The sequence below is a fragment of the Psittacula echo genome, assembly GCF_963264785.1.
Source record: "Psittacula echo genome assembly, chromosome: 7".
NCBI lineage: Eukaryota > Metazoa > Chordata > Aves > Psittaciformes > Psittacidae > Psittacula > Psittacula echo.
In genome coordinates, this window is record NC_137740.1 from 40,103,511 (window position 1) to 40,118,650 (window position 15,140).

A 15,140-nucleotide genomic window follows, 5' to 3' on the forward strand; every position below is an offset into this window, starting at 1 on the left:
GCCACCAAACACTGTGGTCTGGAGGTGAAAAACTTTCACCAATGAAACAACCTTTGGTGCCTTGGGTAAATGTCCTGTTCAGCAAGGCATTGCACTCACTGTGAAAGTCTGCGCTGGCAAGGAACAGTTACTAGCAACACTGCTTTGCTGCACACATTTTCCAGGTTCTTCTGCTTCCCACAACAGCTGGCAGAAAAGGGAAAAAGGGTGGCAATTTGCTTTCCTCCCATGTCAGATATGTTAAAGAAATCGAAGTGTCTCTGAAGAGTGCAGTGGAAGTGAAATCAATATTGAGCATCGAGAATAGTGTGTGCATCTGATTTATTTAATCCAGTGGGTGCAACTGATTTAGCTATTTGCAATGAGTAAGGTTTCCTCCCTGCTCTCCACAGCTGTGACTTCCGCAAGCAGTCTCTCTCCTGCTTCAGTGACAGCTCAAGCATGGTCCCTGGCCAGACTGGCTCACGGAGCTACCCTGCATCCTGCACACCAGCAAGGTAGCACAGCTCTTACATGGGAACCCAGGGAAAAGAGTCTTATGAGGTGCTCCTTGCTGTGAATTTATGACACCAAGCTGGGCAGAAGAGTTGATCTGCTTGAGGGTAGGAAGGCTCTGCAGAGGGATCCGGATAGGCTGGATCAATGGGCCAAGGCCAATTATATTGAGGTTCAACAAGCCAAAGTGCCAGATCCTTCAGCTGGGTCAGAAGAACCCCATGCAGTGCTTCAGGCTTGGAGAAGAGTGTCTGAAAAACTGCCTGACAGAAAAGCACCTGGGGGTGTTGGTCAACAGTGGCTGAGCAAAAGCCAGCAGTGTGCCCAAGTGGGCAAGAAGGCCAAGATCATTCTGGCTTATATCAGAAATAGCATAGCCAGCAGGACTAGGGAAGTGATAATCCCCATATACTTGGCACTGATGAGGCCACAACTTGAACTCTGTGTTCAGTTCCGGGCCCCTCACTACAAGTAAGGCATTGAGGTGCTGGAGCATGTCCAAAGGGCAGTGAAGCTGGTAAAGGGTCTGGAGCACAAGTCTTATGAGGAGTCACTGAGGGAACCAGGGGTGTTCAGTCTGGAGAAAAGGAGGGTCAGGTGAGACCTTATCACTCTCTACAACTACCTGAAAGGAGGTTGTAGCTATGGGGCAGTCTCTTTTCCCAAGTAACAAGTGACAGAATAAGAGGAAATGGCCTCCAGGTTGTGCCTGGAGAGGTTTAGATTTGATCTTGGAAAAATTTCTTCACGAAAGGGTTGTCAAGCACTGGAACAGGCTGCCCAGGGAAGTGGATGAGTCACCATCCCTGGAGGATTTAAAAGGCAGGTAAATGTGGTGCTTAGGGACATGGTTTAGTTGCCTTGGCAGTGCCATGTTAATGGTTGGATTCAATGATCTTAAAGGTCATTTCCAACCTAACCATAATTCTATGTTTCAGCAATTTTACTGACTCAGAGTGTGGCCAAGTTCTCTCACCCTGAAGTGGCCTAGTGCACACAGGCAGGGCACATCACTCCTCACTCACACTAATTCCTTTCTGCTTCCTTTTCTATAGACATCACCTAAAAAAGACCTATGAGTCATACCAAAAGCCGTGTTGCTAATGACAACTGTACTGAGAACAATAAACCTTTCTGCAAGCAAGTGATCTAGAAGTTTGGTTTAAAAAAAAAAAAAAATTTGGAAAGGAAGAAGTGGTCACAACCAGTCTGAGATTCAGTCCGGCTGGGGCACAGAGCCTGCTGGGTAGCAAGCTAATGTGAGGTCTGCAGTTGTCATTGCCCACCTTCTTTAATTTCTGCTCAAGAAAGAGGGTGGAGAAGAGCCCATGGTAAGGCAAGGGCCTTGCAATGAGACACTGCAAGACAGCACTGACTTTAACTTGGGAATACCATCATGCACTTATGCAAATAATAATGAATGAATGAAACTCTGTGGTAAATGCTAATGAAGCTCAGTCACCCAGCACAATGCCATATATTGCAAGGCTATATATGCTGTATAATGGCTAAACAGGTTACTACAGAGATGAAAGACCAGCCTTCCAGAGCTGTTTTCCATGGCAAGGCAGCAGCGCTGCCCTTCCTCTTTCTCCCAACACACTACGGGGACAGTCAGTGCATCTGGCCCTGCTTGCACTGGCTCTTGGCTCATGCTGCAGAGAGAGGCCCCAGGGTTGCTGAGTCTATGTGAGCCCATTGCCCTGCTGTGACTGCACCAGTGACTTGCCACCAGCACTGGCAGGAGCAGAGTACTCCATCCCCTTGGCCATGCCATTGCCCCCAGAAATCTGTCTCCCACCCTGGCCCCTGCTCACTCACACCGTGCTGCTTCCTGTCCTGCTCACAAGACCAGGTTTGGCAAATGCCTGTCTGATTGCTAAAGACAGAAAAAGGAAAAGAAACCATGCTGCACCAGACTGCAAGAACACACACTCTCACCACCTCCCTCAGGCTTTAATACTTCTGCCCCCACATCTTCATGTCTTTTTATAACCTTGCAGTGCAGGGCTAAATTTAAGCTGCTGATTTCCCTCAATGAGAACTACGCCCTTGCTCATTTCTGCGAGGTAACATCATGCTTATGCATGCTTTAAAAATAAGAAGCAATAACAGTATGATTTGGCTATTAAGCAAACTTGTCTGAAAAGCCCCCACAGTTCCAGCACCTCAGAAAACTCTGTCCTCGTGACAGAGACAACAGCTACAGATTTTCACTTCTAGTCTGGAAATTTCTTTGCAGAAGACAAATACAAGTTTCAAAACCCCACACGCATCCCACAAATACTCAGGGGTGCTATCATGCCCTGAAATATAGGAATATTTGGGGGCATCAGGGGCTACCTGACAAGGAATGTGAGCAACAAATACCGACACATGCAAATGAAACTCATGCCACGTCTTGGCACCCTTAATGATTGGACTTGATGATCTTAAAGGTCTTTTCCAACCTAGCTGATTTTGTGATCCTATGAGTCAGTCTCAAGGGGGAAACAAGTATCAGAGCCTCTGGCAACTCGTGAACAAGCTGCAAGATTTTACTCCAGGGAAAAAGCTTCTGAGACCACACATTGCCTCTGGAGATAAACTCTCCGTTAACTTTCCTGGCAGGCAGGGAAAGTGTCAGCTCTTCCCCACGTGGATGTGCCAGCATCTGTAAATCTTGGCTGGGTGCTGCTGCTTCCCTCCCAGTAACTCATCCATCATCCTCCTCTCCATGGAAACATAAATTCAGGAGAAGTGGAAACATCCATCCCTCTCCTACATGGGTCCCTCTCCTACATGGGTCTAGTTGCTGATAATCACTCATCAGTGATCTGAAGAGCTCTGAAACTGCAGAGAAGAAAAGCAGAGCTTATTTCTCTAACACTGGTTGACAAATCATCTTTTATACTGCAGGCAATTATTCCAAGAGTGCAGACATAGTAGCCTATGGCATTAGAGGGAGCCAGGTTACAGTTATCTCCAGAGGCTGGTGTCTTTGTTAGTGAGGATCAGTAGATCGGGAAGCCAGTGCCAGCCTTGTACTGCTGCCATAAAAGTCAGTTGGAGAAACTCTCTAAGACTCAATTTGGAGTTTTAGAAAGCAGGCATTCTTTATCGCAGCACTGGGCACACACGCAAATTGTTTTGCAAAGGTGAGCACACCCGTTTCTTGCTGGCAGCAGCTATATATTTAGCATACCCATGCATATTATAGCATATCCAGGAACTAATTATAATATTTGCATTTTAATTATGTGTGCACTTTCTTGCTGAGTAAGGGTCTCTAATGGTCACCGACAGTCTTCCTCACTGTGTTTACTGAATGACCTCAGTGCTTATGCACACTCGCAAGGTCTCAGTGCTGAGTTAGCAGTTGGTATGTCCTTGCTTCTGTTCTGTTCCAGTCTTGGCCCACAATGGGTGTCGCTGCTATCTTGAAAGCTGGCATCCTTGGTCTTATTTACTGTCTCCTTAGGTGTTATCAGTCCCATGGTGTTCCTTCTCCCGGCAGCCCCATCATCCCTTTCTCTCTACGTGTTAGTAAGTTAAAACAGTCTGGTCTATTCTACTAGGTTAAAGGCACACACACTATTGTTAGTTTAAAATTTAAGCCTACAGTACCTTTTGGGCACTTACTTGACTGGCTCAGTCTGACTGGTACACTCCCATTTATCCCAAGCAGAAGAAATGCACTGTATCCAAAGTACATTATATGTTGAAAAGGAGTCTTTGAGGCTGCTAATAAAAAAAGTGGGGGGGCCACATTCAGACATTAAATATATATATATATTTAAAACATATATACACATTATATACACACATATATAGTTTAAATAATGTATTTTTAAATTACCCCATATTATTGAAAGCACTGAAAATAAGTATATTTCATTTGTATAAACATCCCCACTATTCTAGTCTGTTTGTGAAAAAGCTCTTATTTTTTCTCTTCCCTATTAATATATAATATATATATTATATATACCTTCCCCATTAATATATAATATATATATTACATATACCACAGAATATGTAAAAATCCACAAACCAAGTAAGAAGTCTTCTCCAAGACCACATGATTGTTCTGGCCTTGTTTTCATGCCAGGCAGTGGGATCGGAGTGGGGGGGAAAGGACTTGGCACTCCAGGATGGAGACCAGAATCTCAAGGCCTATGAACATTAATTGTCTCAAAAGACACACTCATATGCCTACGTCAAAGTGTTTCAACAGCTTTACACCCTAAGGAGTCAAGTTGTTCCACATACTAAGAGCCAAGAGCAACCACATACAAGAGGCCAAGTGCAATCCATGTACTAGAATTACAAAATCATCTAGAATGATCAAACTAGGTTGGAAAAGACCTTTAAGATCATCCAGTCCGACTGTTACCCCAGGACTGCCAAGCCCGCCACTAAACCGTGTCACCAAAGGCCTCATCTACATGGTTTTTGAACACTTCCATGGATGGTGATTCTACCACTTCCCTGGGAAACCTGTTCCAATGCCTGGCTACCCTTTCGGTGAAGAAATTGTTCCTAATATCTAGTCTAAAACTCCCCTTGGTACAACTTGAGGCCGTTACCTCTTGTCTATCCCTTGTTACTTGGGAGAAGAGATTAGCCACCTCCTCTTTCCATCCTCCTTTCAGCTAGTTGTAGACAGAGATAAGATCCTCCCTGAGCCTTCTCCACACTAAACACCCCCAGCTTCCTCAGCCGCTCCTCATAAGCCTTGTGCTCCAGACCATTTACCCTAGAGGCCAGTGACCCACGTACCAGGGTCCAAGCGCAACCTCTGCACACGGAGCCGAGTGTGTCCCCGGGGGCCGCTGCCCTCCTCCAGCGGGAAGGCGGGGTACTGAGCGGCACGTGCTTTACGCGCGCGGGCCGAAGGTGGGGCAGCAGCACCGTGGGGGCCCCATCACCTCGGACAGCTCCGTTGCCAGGGTAACGGCCCCTCCCCGTGCGCCCGCCGCCCTGAGCATGCCGGGACCGGGGCGGAGGCCGCGCGCAGCCGCTGCTCGCCTTAGCACCGCCTCCTCCTTCGCTCCCTCTCCCTCCGGCGGCCCGATGGTGGTGGCGGTGGCGCGGCGCGATGAGCCGCCCGTCTTCCGCCGGCCCCGGCGCTAGCAAGCCCTGCAGCAAGCAGCAGCACACCCCGTCCCCCGCCGTGCCCGCCGCCGTCCTGCCGGGACCCGGCGGGGCTTCCTCGCCCCCTCCCCCCCCGCCGCCTCCCCCCCCCCCGCCGCCTCCTCCTCCTCCGCATCAGCACCACGAACTGACCTCGCTCTTCGAGTGCCCGGTCTGCTTCGACTATGTGCTGCCGCCCATCCTGCAGTGTCAGGCCGGGCACCTGGTCTGCAATCAATGCCGGCAGAAGTTGAGCCTCTGCCCCACTTGCCGGGGCTCCCTCACCCCGAGCATCCGGAACCTTGCCATGGAGAAGGTGGCCTCGGCCGTGCTCTTCCCCTGCAAGGTAAGGGGAGGAGTGGGGGATCTGGGGGAAGCGAAAGGTGGCAAGGGGATTGGAATGTGGGGGTGTCCGGCCGGCCAAGCAGGACATCCACACCCCCCCCTCCCCCATCCCCACCTCCCTACCCTCAATCTTCAAGCTTTCTCCACACACCCTTTTCCCTCATTAAAAAAAAAAAAAAAAAAAAAAAAGGGTGGCACAACGGTCAAAAGAAGGGAGAGAAACTTCTCATTGGAAAAGCTGGCTGCTCACAGTCACATTGAGTCCCCACTGCCAGTGGAAAAGCTTACCGGTTTGGGTGTTTCGGTATAAACACGGCTTTGAAACGTGGTTTTCTTTTAAACGGCCCAGAGATATTCTTTCAGGGTGAATAATCTTTCAGTTCCAAAACACTGTAAACGAGCTGCGGTAGGTACAGCGTCACATTTGGGTCTGCGGTGGCCTCGGATTTGTATGCTGAAGGGACCAAGGAGGGGAGAGCACACCAATGGAGAGTTTCCCGGTGGGTTTATATCTTGCCTTTGTTGCTAGAGTGATAGAGAAATATTGCAGCTCATGAGAAGACTTTAAGGAGCTTTCTAAGCTTTATCCAATAAAGGTTTGCTTGGCAGTTTGTAGAAGGCAATGATATCAAAAATGCCTATACCAAAGATACCCTGAGAGTCTCCTACAGCAGCATGTGGGACTCATCCAGATCCACTGCAGACAGCAAAGCTCTCAAAGTCTTAATTTTTGTCTAGTCTGTATCCCCTTCTTTCCTTTATTTCTACCCCACCATAAACACTGAACAGCAAGGGAGGTGCTTGCTGGTCTCCATTACCCAATTTCACAAGTGTGCAGGTTTCTAAAGTGAAACAAGATGATGGGAGTGCCACCAGCCTTTAAAAGCAACACTTCTAATGCTTCTTTCTCATTTACTGAAAATCCTGCTTTAAATGTTGTCCTAGTATTTGGCACAACCAATAGATAAAAAAGTGAAACCTTTTTTTCCCTCTCCACAGTTATTTTAACCTATGCTGATGCTCAGTCATTAACAAGTGGTTTATGGAGGTAACAGAAACTATTCATGTCTCTCTTGTTAGCTCGCTGCAGCTCTCCTTGGGAAGGACAGGGGCTGGTAAGCTGTCGGGTCAGTAACAATACCTGAATTAGTCTTTTTTTTCAAGTCTGTTCTGTTGCAGAGTTGCATAGTTTAATACTGTTCCAAGTATTAAAGATTGAAGCCTCTTCTCTTTAGTGAGTTTGTACTTTGAAAGAACTAAGTGAACTGCTCTAATGTACACTTCCTTCCTAATAGGCATTAACCAGGACAACAGATGTGTACACACAGGCAATACTGAGCAGGTCACTTTTATGTCTTCTTGGAGCCTCTCGATGCTTGTACCTCTGTAGTACCAAAAGCACTTTAAAAACATAAGCTGAAGCGACGGAGGGACAGATACAGGAACTGCTGGAGCTGTTGCTGATGTAGAATATGAGAACAAAGTTTTAGCATACAGAGCTGTGCATGGCAAGGTGAGGAGCTATGGTCAGGCTGCCAGTGGAACCAATGTGGCCAGAGTGGGTGCAGTGGGGGCTGTGAGCAGGCTTACTCCACCTTTACCTGGAAAAACCAGTCCCTTGAGCAGCTGTTCACAGCCTGCCCTCAGGATTACCATTAAGGATGCACAGGGAACAACGGCACCTCCAGCGCAAATTGTCTGTGTGTCAGTTCCTGCAGCACAGTGTGGTGCATGGCAAGAGCCCCGCCTGACCCAGGGCTGGCTGGGTCACAGGATGCGATGGCTGTCAGCGACTTGCAGAGCTTTTGACAGCGTGGGGCTGTTTCACTGTGCACCCTTAACTGGGAGGTGGCAATAGCAGATGGAGCGTGGTGGTGGGACACAGGTCCTCTCTGCTGAGCACAGGTGCAGTGGGTCAGTCTCATCTGTGGTGGCTGGTGTTCCCTGCTTGTCTTAAGTGAAATGGACCAGAGTCCTCACAACCCTTCATTGTCTGAGCCACAGCTCTGCTGCCTACAGGATGCCAGTGTTTCCAGCAGCCAGACCCCTAGGCAGGAGTCCTACCAGCTTATCCCCAAGTGCTGGGGATCAGCATCTTGGTTATGCACTGGGAGAGATTTGGCTCTGACCTGGTAGTGTTTTGGTGGTCTCTACAATAACCCAAGGAGCGGCACGTGCTTTGTGCTGTGCTGGTCAGCACATTGGAAACTGCGACAGGCAGGAGACTGTGGATTCCAAGCTTTGGACTTGGTTTGGTTTCCTGGTACAGTGCCTGAAAGCGAGTTAACAGCTGGTAGAGCTGGAGAGTGACTTTGACCCAGCAGTGGTCAGTGTGCTGCACCTCGCTGCTGCCCAGTGAGATGCCAGTGCAGGCAGGGGTGGCAGCAGTCCCTGGCCCCCGCTGTGTGTGTGGGGCAGCCAGGCAGCACTGCCTGCAGGATGCCAGGTTCCCCCGTGCCATGCTGCGGTGGTCACAGCTGCACCTGTGAGTTGCCTACCTCAGACCATGGCCCCAAAAACATGACACTCCTGAAGCCCCGCATCCCAGACGGGGCTGTGGTACAACCCACACTGGAGCATGCATTCTTCCTGCGTTCCAGCGTCCGCTCCAAGTTCTCCACCCCTCACTCCCTGAGCACCCAGAAGCTCCTCACAGAGGTGTAAATAAGTCTCTCCTCCTCTTTCCTCACACACCCTCTCTTTTATGTGGTTTTTTTCTGCCGTGAGCAATTCCTGCTCTGCTGCTTTCACTGTTCCCAAGAGCTGCAAAGTGAAATTAGCACACATTAATGCTTTTCACTCTCACTTTTTGAGCCCAGAAACAGCAACATGCTGTCAGGGCTGTAATTCTCAGTCAGTATTATGTAGGTCACAGGCAGCCAGCAGGGACGTGACCCATAATGTCCCTCAGCAGTGGGCATCCATCAGGTGCTGCAGCAGCACAAGGGGTTTTGGCAAGAACCATCCTGCTCTGCAGCAGCATGTAGCAGCTCACTGGGGCCTGGCCCTGGTCTGACTCACCTGGGGGTTTCACCACATTAGAGGAACCCAATATAAGCTTCCAGAGAGAGAGAGGGGGGAATGTCAGAGCTTCAGAAAATGTGAAAGAACAAATAGAGGAGCTGGTCTGTCCAGAGGAGGTCCCTGCTCTTCTAGAGACAACTGTGAATTGTTATTGCACCTTTGTGCTTTACAGGGCTTCTGGAAAAAAAAAACCTATAGGAGGATTTATATCTTAAGGTCACAGTAGAGTTACTGAAAATATATAATGCCTGTTAGTGCTGTAAGCAATCTGCAAGATAAAGACTGAAGAAGATGGAAGATAAAATGTACATCAAACACACTCAAACTCCTAATTAATGAGTGCCAAAAGGAATGAACTGTTTTTCTTTCATCTTTTAAATAAGTTCAAGTGGAAAATAATATAGACGTGCTTTCTAATGATGAAGCTGACTTAATTTGGACATAGATCCTTCTGTAACTTTGTGGGGTTTGTCTTATATGAACTACAAAAGAAAATAAATCTTATTAAATGGGAGCTTCTTGAACAGACACCAGAATCCATTTTCACAGCAGTTGTGTGAGGTATGCTGTGATCATTAGCTGCTAAACTTCGAACTATGACCTGGCTAACCAAGCAGTGTGGGGTGGGAGGTGTTTCTCAAGTTAACCACTTCATCAAAAGTCTAGGAAACAAGTAGAGTTGTGAGTGTTCTCCATTGTCACCAGCAGAACTGCAGTCCTCATGTAACCATGAGCATTAAGCTGACATCCCATGCCCTGCCATGTTTTGCTAGCCTGTTACGGTGGGGCTTAACAAACAAAGGTGTTCATGTTTGAATGATCTTGGCATGACATGGGACTAGCACTCCTCATCTGCCCTGTGTAAAACAGCAGGCAGTTACTGGTTGCGTTTCAGGGAACTAGAACTTGCCTCCAACATACAGAGGCAAAAACTAGCCCAGCACTAAGGAAAGAATATCCAATAGCAAATTCAGTGTTTTTTAAGCCCTGAGAGCAGCCTGGCTGCGCAGCTGTATAGATGGCATTTAGCAGTGTATGATGGGGAAATAAATATTAAAAGCAAACAAACAACAAAATACCACCACCACCCCAAAAAACCCCAAACCTCCTTCATAAGTATACCAGTGAATTCTCACTGTTGTGATTAATTCAACCTAACAATAAGTTTTACTTAAAGGAAATTACTTTTCTAGTTATTGCATACATTTAAAAAAATCTCAGTACCTGGGGCTTTTTCTAGTATTGAAACCCATTCTTACCAGCTTTCCTCACAGCGGTGATGCTTTGCATCTTGGAAGCTGAGAGAAATACTTTGCTTGAAGAGAGTCTTCCAAAAATCATAGTCATCTCTAACTGGAGATACTGCCATGTTTCTGAGTTTCCAGGTGATTCTGGTCCTTTTGAAGAAAAGTGATTCCAGTAAATTCATTATACTGTGCTCTTACACTTTGCTTTGTGGAAAAGTTTTTTTGCATCTCATGACCAACACTGTGTTTGAAAGTGGAAGGCACAATAAGACTGTATATAAGCAAGTCTTAAATAATCACTTTTTAAAATTTTGTTTAGACAGGTAGTAGGAGGTAGCCAGAACCACCCTACCTCTTTAGACCACTGCTGCTACACCATTAGTTCAAGAGAAAGCATGATAGGTTTCCCATGTAAGCAAACAACTTCCAAACAGAAATTGCATGTTCATGTTACTGTATCCAGACTTACTCCTGTATATTGTCCAGTGCTGCCTCTATGGCCTAGTAAGAGCTTTAATTAAAAAAAAACTGTGTCATTTTAAAGATTTTAAGTAGATCTACTAAACCTAAGTAAGATCACACTTCCTATTTTCAACACATAGTAGACTCTAGTAAAAGGGAAAGGAGGTTGATAAAAATGCAATTTGTTTTGGTTTTAATTGAACAGATATCCGTTACACACAGGTGTCTGCTTACATCATATTGCCTGCACATACAGAGAGAGCTCACACACTCTATATGAAACAACAGAACCTTCACTGGTCCTATCCCAGGTGAGCAGTAACAGCAGACCCAGCACTGCTGGCAGAGCAGAGTTTGTAAGTGGTTTCTTCCAGGCAGCTGGCTGTGGCATGAGCTGGTTTCTTCACCTGTGTGAGGCTGAGGGCAGCATGGAGGCTCACTGTTGTCTGGGCAGGACCTAACCATGCATCTCTGGGAGAGCTCCGCAGGATTGCTGCTAGACTAGGCTGAGCAGCTGTGCTCAAGCTGCAGTGAATGTTTCGGGAGGCTGGAGGGGTCTTAAAAGCAGGGACAGACGTTTTATGAAGCACTGGAGAAGAGAAAAGCACAAAAGGGTCTCAGTCCTAGCTCGGTCTTTGCTAACATTGCTAACACACATTCAGGAGCAGGCAGACCCCTTCTTTCCAGAAGAATTACTTGTATCTCAAGCTGCTTGTATACTAGAGGAAGAGTCTGCTGGCTAGAGCAGGAGGGGTTTGAACTTGGCAGTCTGTTCCTAGCTCTGCCACTGATTTCCCATGTGGCTTCAGACAAGTTACTTTAATCCTGTGTTCTTGCCTGCCTTCATTTACAGGGTTGATAATACCAGCCTACCTCTGTTGAGCACTTGCAAGCTTAACTGATGTTTTCCAAATGCTTTAGGACACTCAGAAAGCTATCCTGTCAAAGTGAAGCTCAGAGCAGCACACACAGAGTGACATACTTGGCAAAACCAAGGCATGCTAGGTCTTGTATGTAGTGACAAGTTCCAAGCTGATAATTTCCTTTTAGAAAGAGAATACAGTGCTAAACCATGAACTAAAACTAAACTGTGAAAACTTTCCAGCTTGGAATTCTAGAAATGATGAGAAGGGCAATAAAAAAGCAGAAAACAGTCATGCCAGCCTAGGCATTAGTGGCGCGCCTGCACTGTTAGCATTGTGCACAGCCCTGGCTGCCAGTCTCAAGGACACAGTAGGGGTGAAAAAGGTGCACAGGCCAAGTAGCTCAAAGGTATCATATAACTTCTACACAGGGAGAGACGAAGGAGGCTTTTGAGGGGTATAATAAAGATCAGTGACCTTTGCCAAGCAGTATGAAGACAGCATGTCAGTTTTTGCTTGTCATGCTTTTCCACCACTGGTAGGGCTCCTTACCAGATGAAACCCATAGCAATGGGTTAGGAAGCACACAAAAGGAGATCCTTCTTAAAATGAAGGGAAAGTTACCACTATTTGCTCATCGTGTTTTTACACTCTCCCTTCTTTTACACTCTCCCACTGGTCACTTTCCCATAGACATCAGGTTTCACTTAATCAGCAGCTTGTAGATTCTTACTGGTTTTCTTAATGAGGTTAGACTTGGAGCTGCTCTCCAACACCTGGTATGATTGAAGTGTTAACAGGGCTATGAACCCTGAAAATTCCAGCAGGCTAGTGCGACTGGAAGCATACACATACCTGGGTGGCTGCATTATGCAGCAGGGCATCAGGCAAAGCAGACCACACATTTGCAGGAGGATGCCTTGTTCCACCTCAGTGCCCTGCAATAAAGCCATTAGCACAGGATTAAGCAGCAGGGGCAGACACTGTAAGTGAAGGCTCACGTTAACTCTTTATGGCTTATAAACCAAACTCCTTCAGAAGAAGGTCGAGTTTCTATCCCAGTGTTCCTAGCACTCTGTTGCCAGCATGGGTGATTTTTATCTTGGCATTTAGAGCTGAAACTTCCTGCACACATATTATCCCAGAAATAATAATTTATTCCTTGGTTGTATCTGTCCTCAAGGAGGTGTCACAGCATCTGTAAGCAGCCATGTGTGCATGTTGTAACCTGCATGATAGTGGTAGCAGCAGTGTCAGTATCACTACTGATACCTACAGACTGGGAGAATAGGAGAGACCTTTATGTCTCTCTGAAAGTAGCATGAAAGCAGAGTGGTCAATGTGGACAACTGAATTAACTGCAGAAAAAGGAAAAGCGACCCCAGCTGGTTAAGCAAATTAACCCTCTAAGTTGCCCAATGACATTAAAAGAAGTTAGCTGGTACTTATTTATGTGCTAGCTTTATGCTTAGAGAAAAATCATCCTCTTTCCACTTCTCACAATTGCAGTGTTGAAACTGTTCCGGTGTTTAAAAAAAGCTGTGGAGAATCTGCATTTGAATTTAATGGGAGTGGTTTTGCTCTGTGATGGTAATAAGGTACATCTATTAAAAATACTTCACTCTAGTTGCTGTTTGCTGAAACTAGAATCCTTTGTTCTTTTTAAAGAAAAGAAAAATCCAAACCAGGACCACTTCAGCTGATCTGGACCTATCAGATCTAACTACAACAGCAAATCTAACTACAACTCAGCCTTACACTCCATTTTATCTAAGTGCTTGCATTAGAAAAAAAAGCCAACCACACAAAGACAAGAAAAATTCATTTTTAAGTGGAAACAAAAATAAGTAAAGCTCAGCTCTGAATCCAGGGCTAAATAGAAGTACCTAATGTAAAATTTGCAAAGAGAACAAGATTTCTGGTTGAGTACCAGTGCTTCCAGTTGACAGGTGGGAGCAGCAAACACAAGTGCTGGTGCCTTTCCTGACAGCTTGTATTTGGTCTTTTTCCAGTACGCCACAACAGGCTGCTCTCTGACACTCCATCACACAGAAAAGCCAGAACACGAAGACATCTGTGAGTATCGTCCCTACTCCTGCCCGTGCCCTGGTGCCTCCTGTAAATGGCAGGGATCCCTGGAAGCCGTGATGTCCCACCTCATGCATGCCCACAAAAGCATTACCACCCTTCAGGGAGAAGACATCGTTTTTCTTGCCACAGACATTAACCTTCCAGGGGCAGTTGACTGGGTGATGATGCAGTCGTGCTTTGGTCACCACTTCATGCTGGTGCTGGAGAAACAAGAGAAATACGAAGGTCACCAGCAGTTCTTTGCCATTGTGCTGCTTATTGGCACCCGTAAGCAAGCGGAGAACTTTGCCTATAGACTGGAGCTGAATGGCAACCGCCGCCGGCTGACATGGGAGGCAACGCCCCGCTCCATCCACGACGGGGTATCTGCAGCCATTCTGAACAGTGACTGCCTAGTTTTTGATACAGCTATAGCACACCTTTTTGCTGACAATGGGAACCTCGGCATTAATGTGACTATCTCTACATGTTGTCCGTGATGTGTTTGCGTAGCTAGTGAAACCTAGGCTGTCTGGACATAGTGCTTTACATTCACCAAGGGTTTTCTTTTGCTTCCCTTTTTTTTTTTTTTAATGATATTCAACTATGCCATTGTGTATGCTAAGGTTCATAACTAGCCAACATTTTTAACTTTGCAGAGAAGAGCAACAAGAGTGTCCTATAAGTAACATGAGTGAGAAAAGGTCTTTTTAAATTCTTGGGTGCCTTAGAAAGATTCCCCACACACAGTCACCTTTTTTAATTTAATTATATTTTATTTAAGGAGTGCTTCCATTAGACATGTGGCTTAAGAGACTTGAAGGACTGCATTCCTGTTTGGAGCACACCCAAAAGCCCTTTCAGCAGGAACACAGACTTGCTCTCTCACTGGTGAGCTTTAATAACTGTTTTTAGTAGGTGGGAAAGGAAAGAAATCCAAGCAACCTCTCACAAGAGAGGTTGTGACTCAAAGGGGAACAATAGGTACTTCAGTGTTGATACTCTATTTCCTGCTACCTTATTAAAAAGGGATGGGTGTTGGATTATGTGCTGGGGTTTTGAAAGGAAAAAGGGGAGGAGAGGCTAGGGTAAAGCAGGGCAGGTTTCACAGTGTGGGAACTGCTAGCTCCTGTCCATTTTAGGGGAATGAGTGAGCCCAGCACCTCGCACAACCACTCAGCCAGGTACAGGTGAGAGCAGGAGGCACACATCCAATGCATCTAAAACAGCTAGAGCCAAGAATATAGTAATAAGCTGTCCACATGCAGCTTTCCTTGGAGACATACTTGACTATTGATTATTGTAGAAGACTAACAATACAGTGAGAGTATTATGGCCAGTGTTGCATCATTTGCTATTTAAGTTTTGTTGCCATATTTACTGTTATTTTGTAATAAATATTTTGCAAAAACTACACTGCATAGCATGCTGTGCTAACGTGTGTGCGTGACGGTAGCTCTTGCTTCCTGACTACTCTGTGCACTCTGCCTGGTTGGATCTGCTGGGCTTCCCCAGGAAG

The 15,140-nt window shown here is 46.4% G+C and overlaps 2 protein-coding genes across 10 annotated transcripts in view; one reads left to right on the forward strand and one right to left on the reverse strand.

Annotated features, from left to right (window-relative positions):
• SELENOT (selenoprotein T) overlaps nucleotides 1-15,140 on the reverse strand; it is a 62,122-nt gene that overhangs the window by 21,341 nt on the left and 25,641 nt on the right. For 4 of the 9 annotated variants that reach the window (XR_013957314.1, XR_013957318.1, XR_013957319.1 and 1 more), the window contains exons 7-14: nucleotides 13,708-13,842; nucleotides 12,407-12,489; nucleotides 10,980-11,277; nucleotides 10,239-10,376; nucleotides 6,244-6,480; nucleotides 5,764-5,949; nucleotides 4,117-4,218; nucleotides 100-186 (exon numbers count right to left, since the gene is read on the reverse strand). The gene's annotated coding sequence lies outside the window, so the exon portion shown is untranslated. Of the gene's footprint in view, nucleotides 1-64; nucleotides 187-4,116; nucleotides 4,219-5,763; nucleotides 5,950-6,243; nucleotides 6,481-8,129; nucleotides 8,228-10,238; nucleotides 10,377-10,979; nucleotides 11,278-12,406; nucleotides 12,490-13,707; nucleotides 13,843-15,140 lie in introns of those variants that run through there. The other 5 variants (XR_013957315.1, XR_013957316.1, XR_013957317.1 and 2 more) reach the window with 5 other exon arrangements.
• Nucleotides 5,356-14,924, forward strand: SIAH2 (siah E3 ubiquitin protein ligase 2). The gene is made up of 2 exons (XM_080622536.1): nucleotides 5,356-5,956; nucleotides 13,564-14,924. Exons 1-2 carry the CDS (start codon nucleotides 5,576-5,578, stop codon nucleotides 14,119-14,121), a joined length of 939 nt encoding a protein of 312 aa, XP_080478662.1. The 5' UTR covers nucleotides 5,356-5,575; the 3' UTR covers nucleotides 14,122-14,924.

What these genes read in the sequence shown, in the direction of transcription:
- SIAH2 (XM_080622536.1), top strand. Translation starts at nt 5,576, where the DNA reads ATGAGCCGCCCGTCTTCCGCCGGCCCCGGCGCTAGCAAGCCCTGCAGC. An exon ending in CCGTGCTCTTCCCCTGCAAG is followed by an intron (nt 5,957 to 13,563) that starts GTAAGGGGAGGA and finishes GTCTTTTTCCAG; the next exon opens with TACGCCACAACAGGCTGCTC.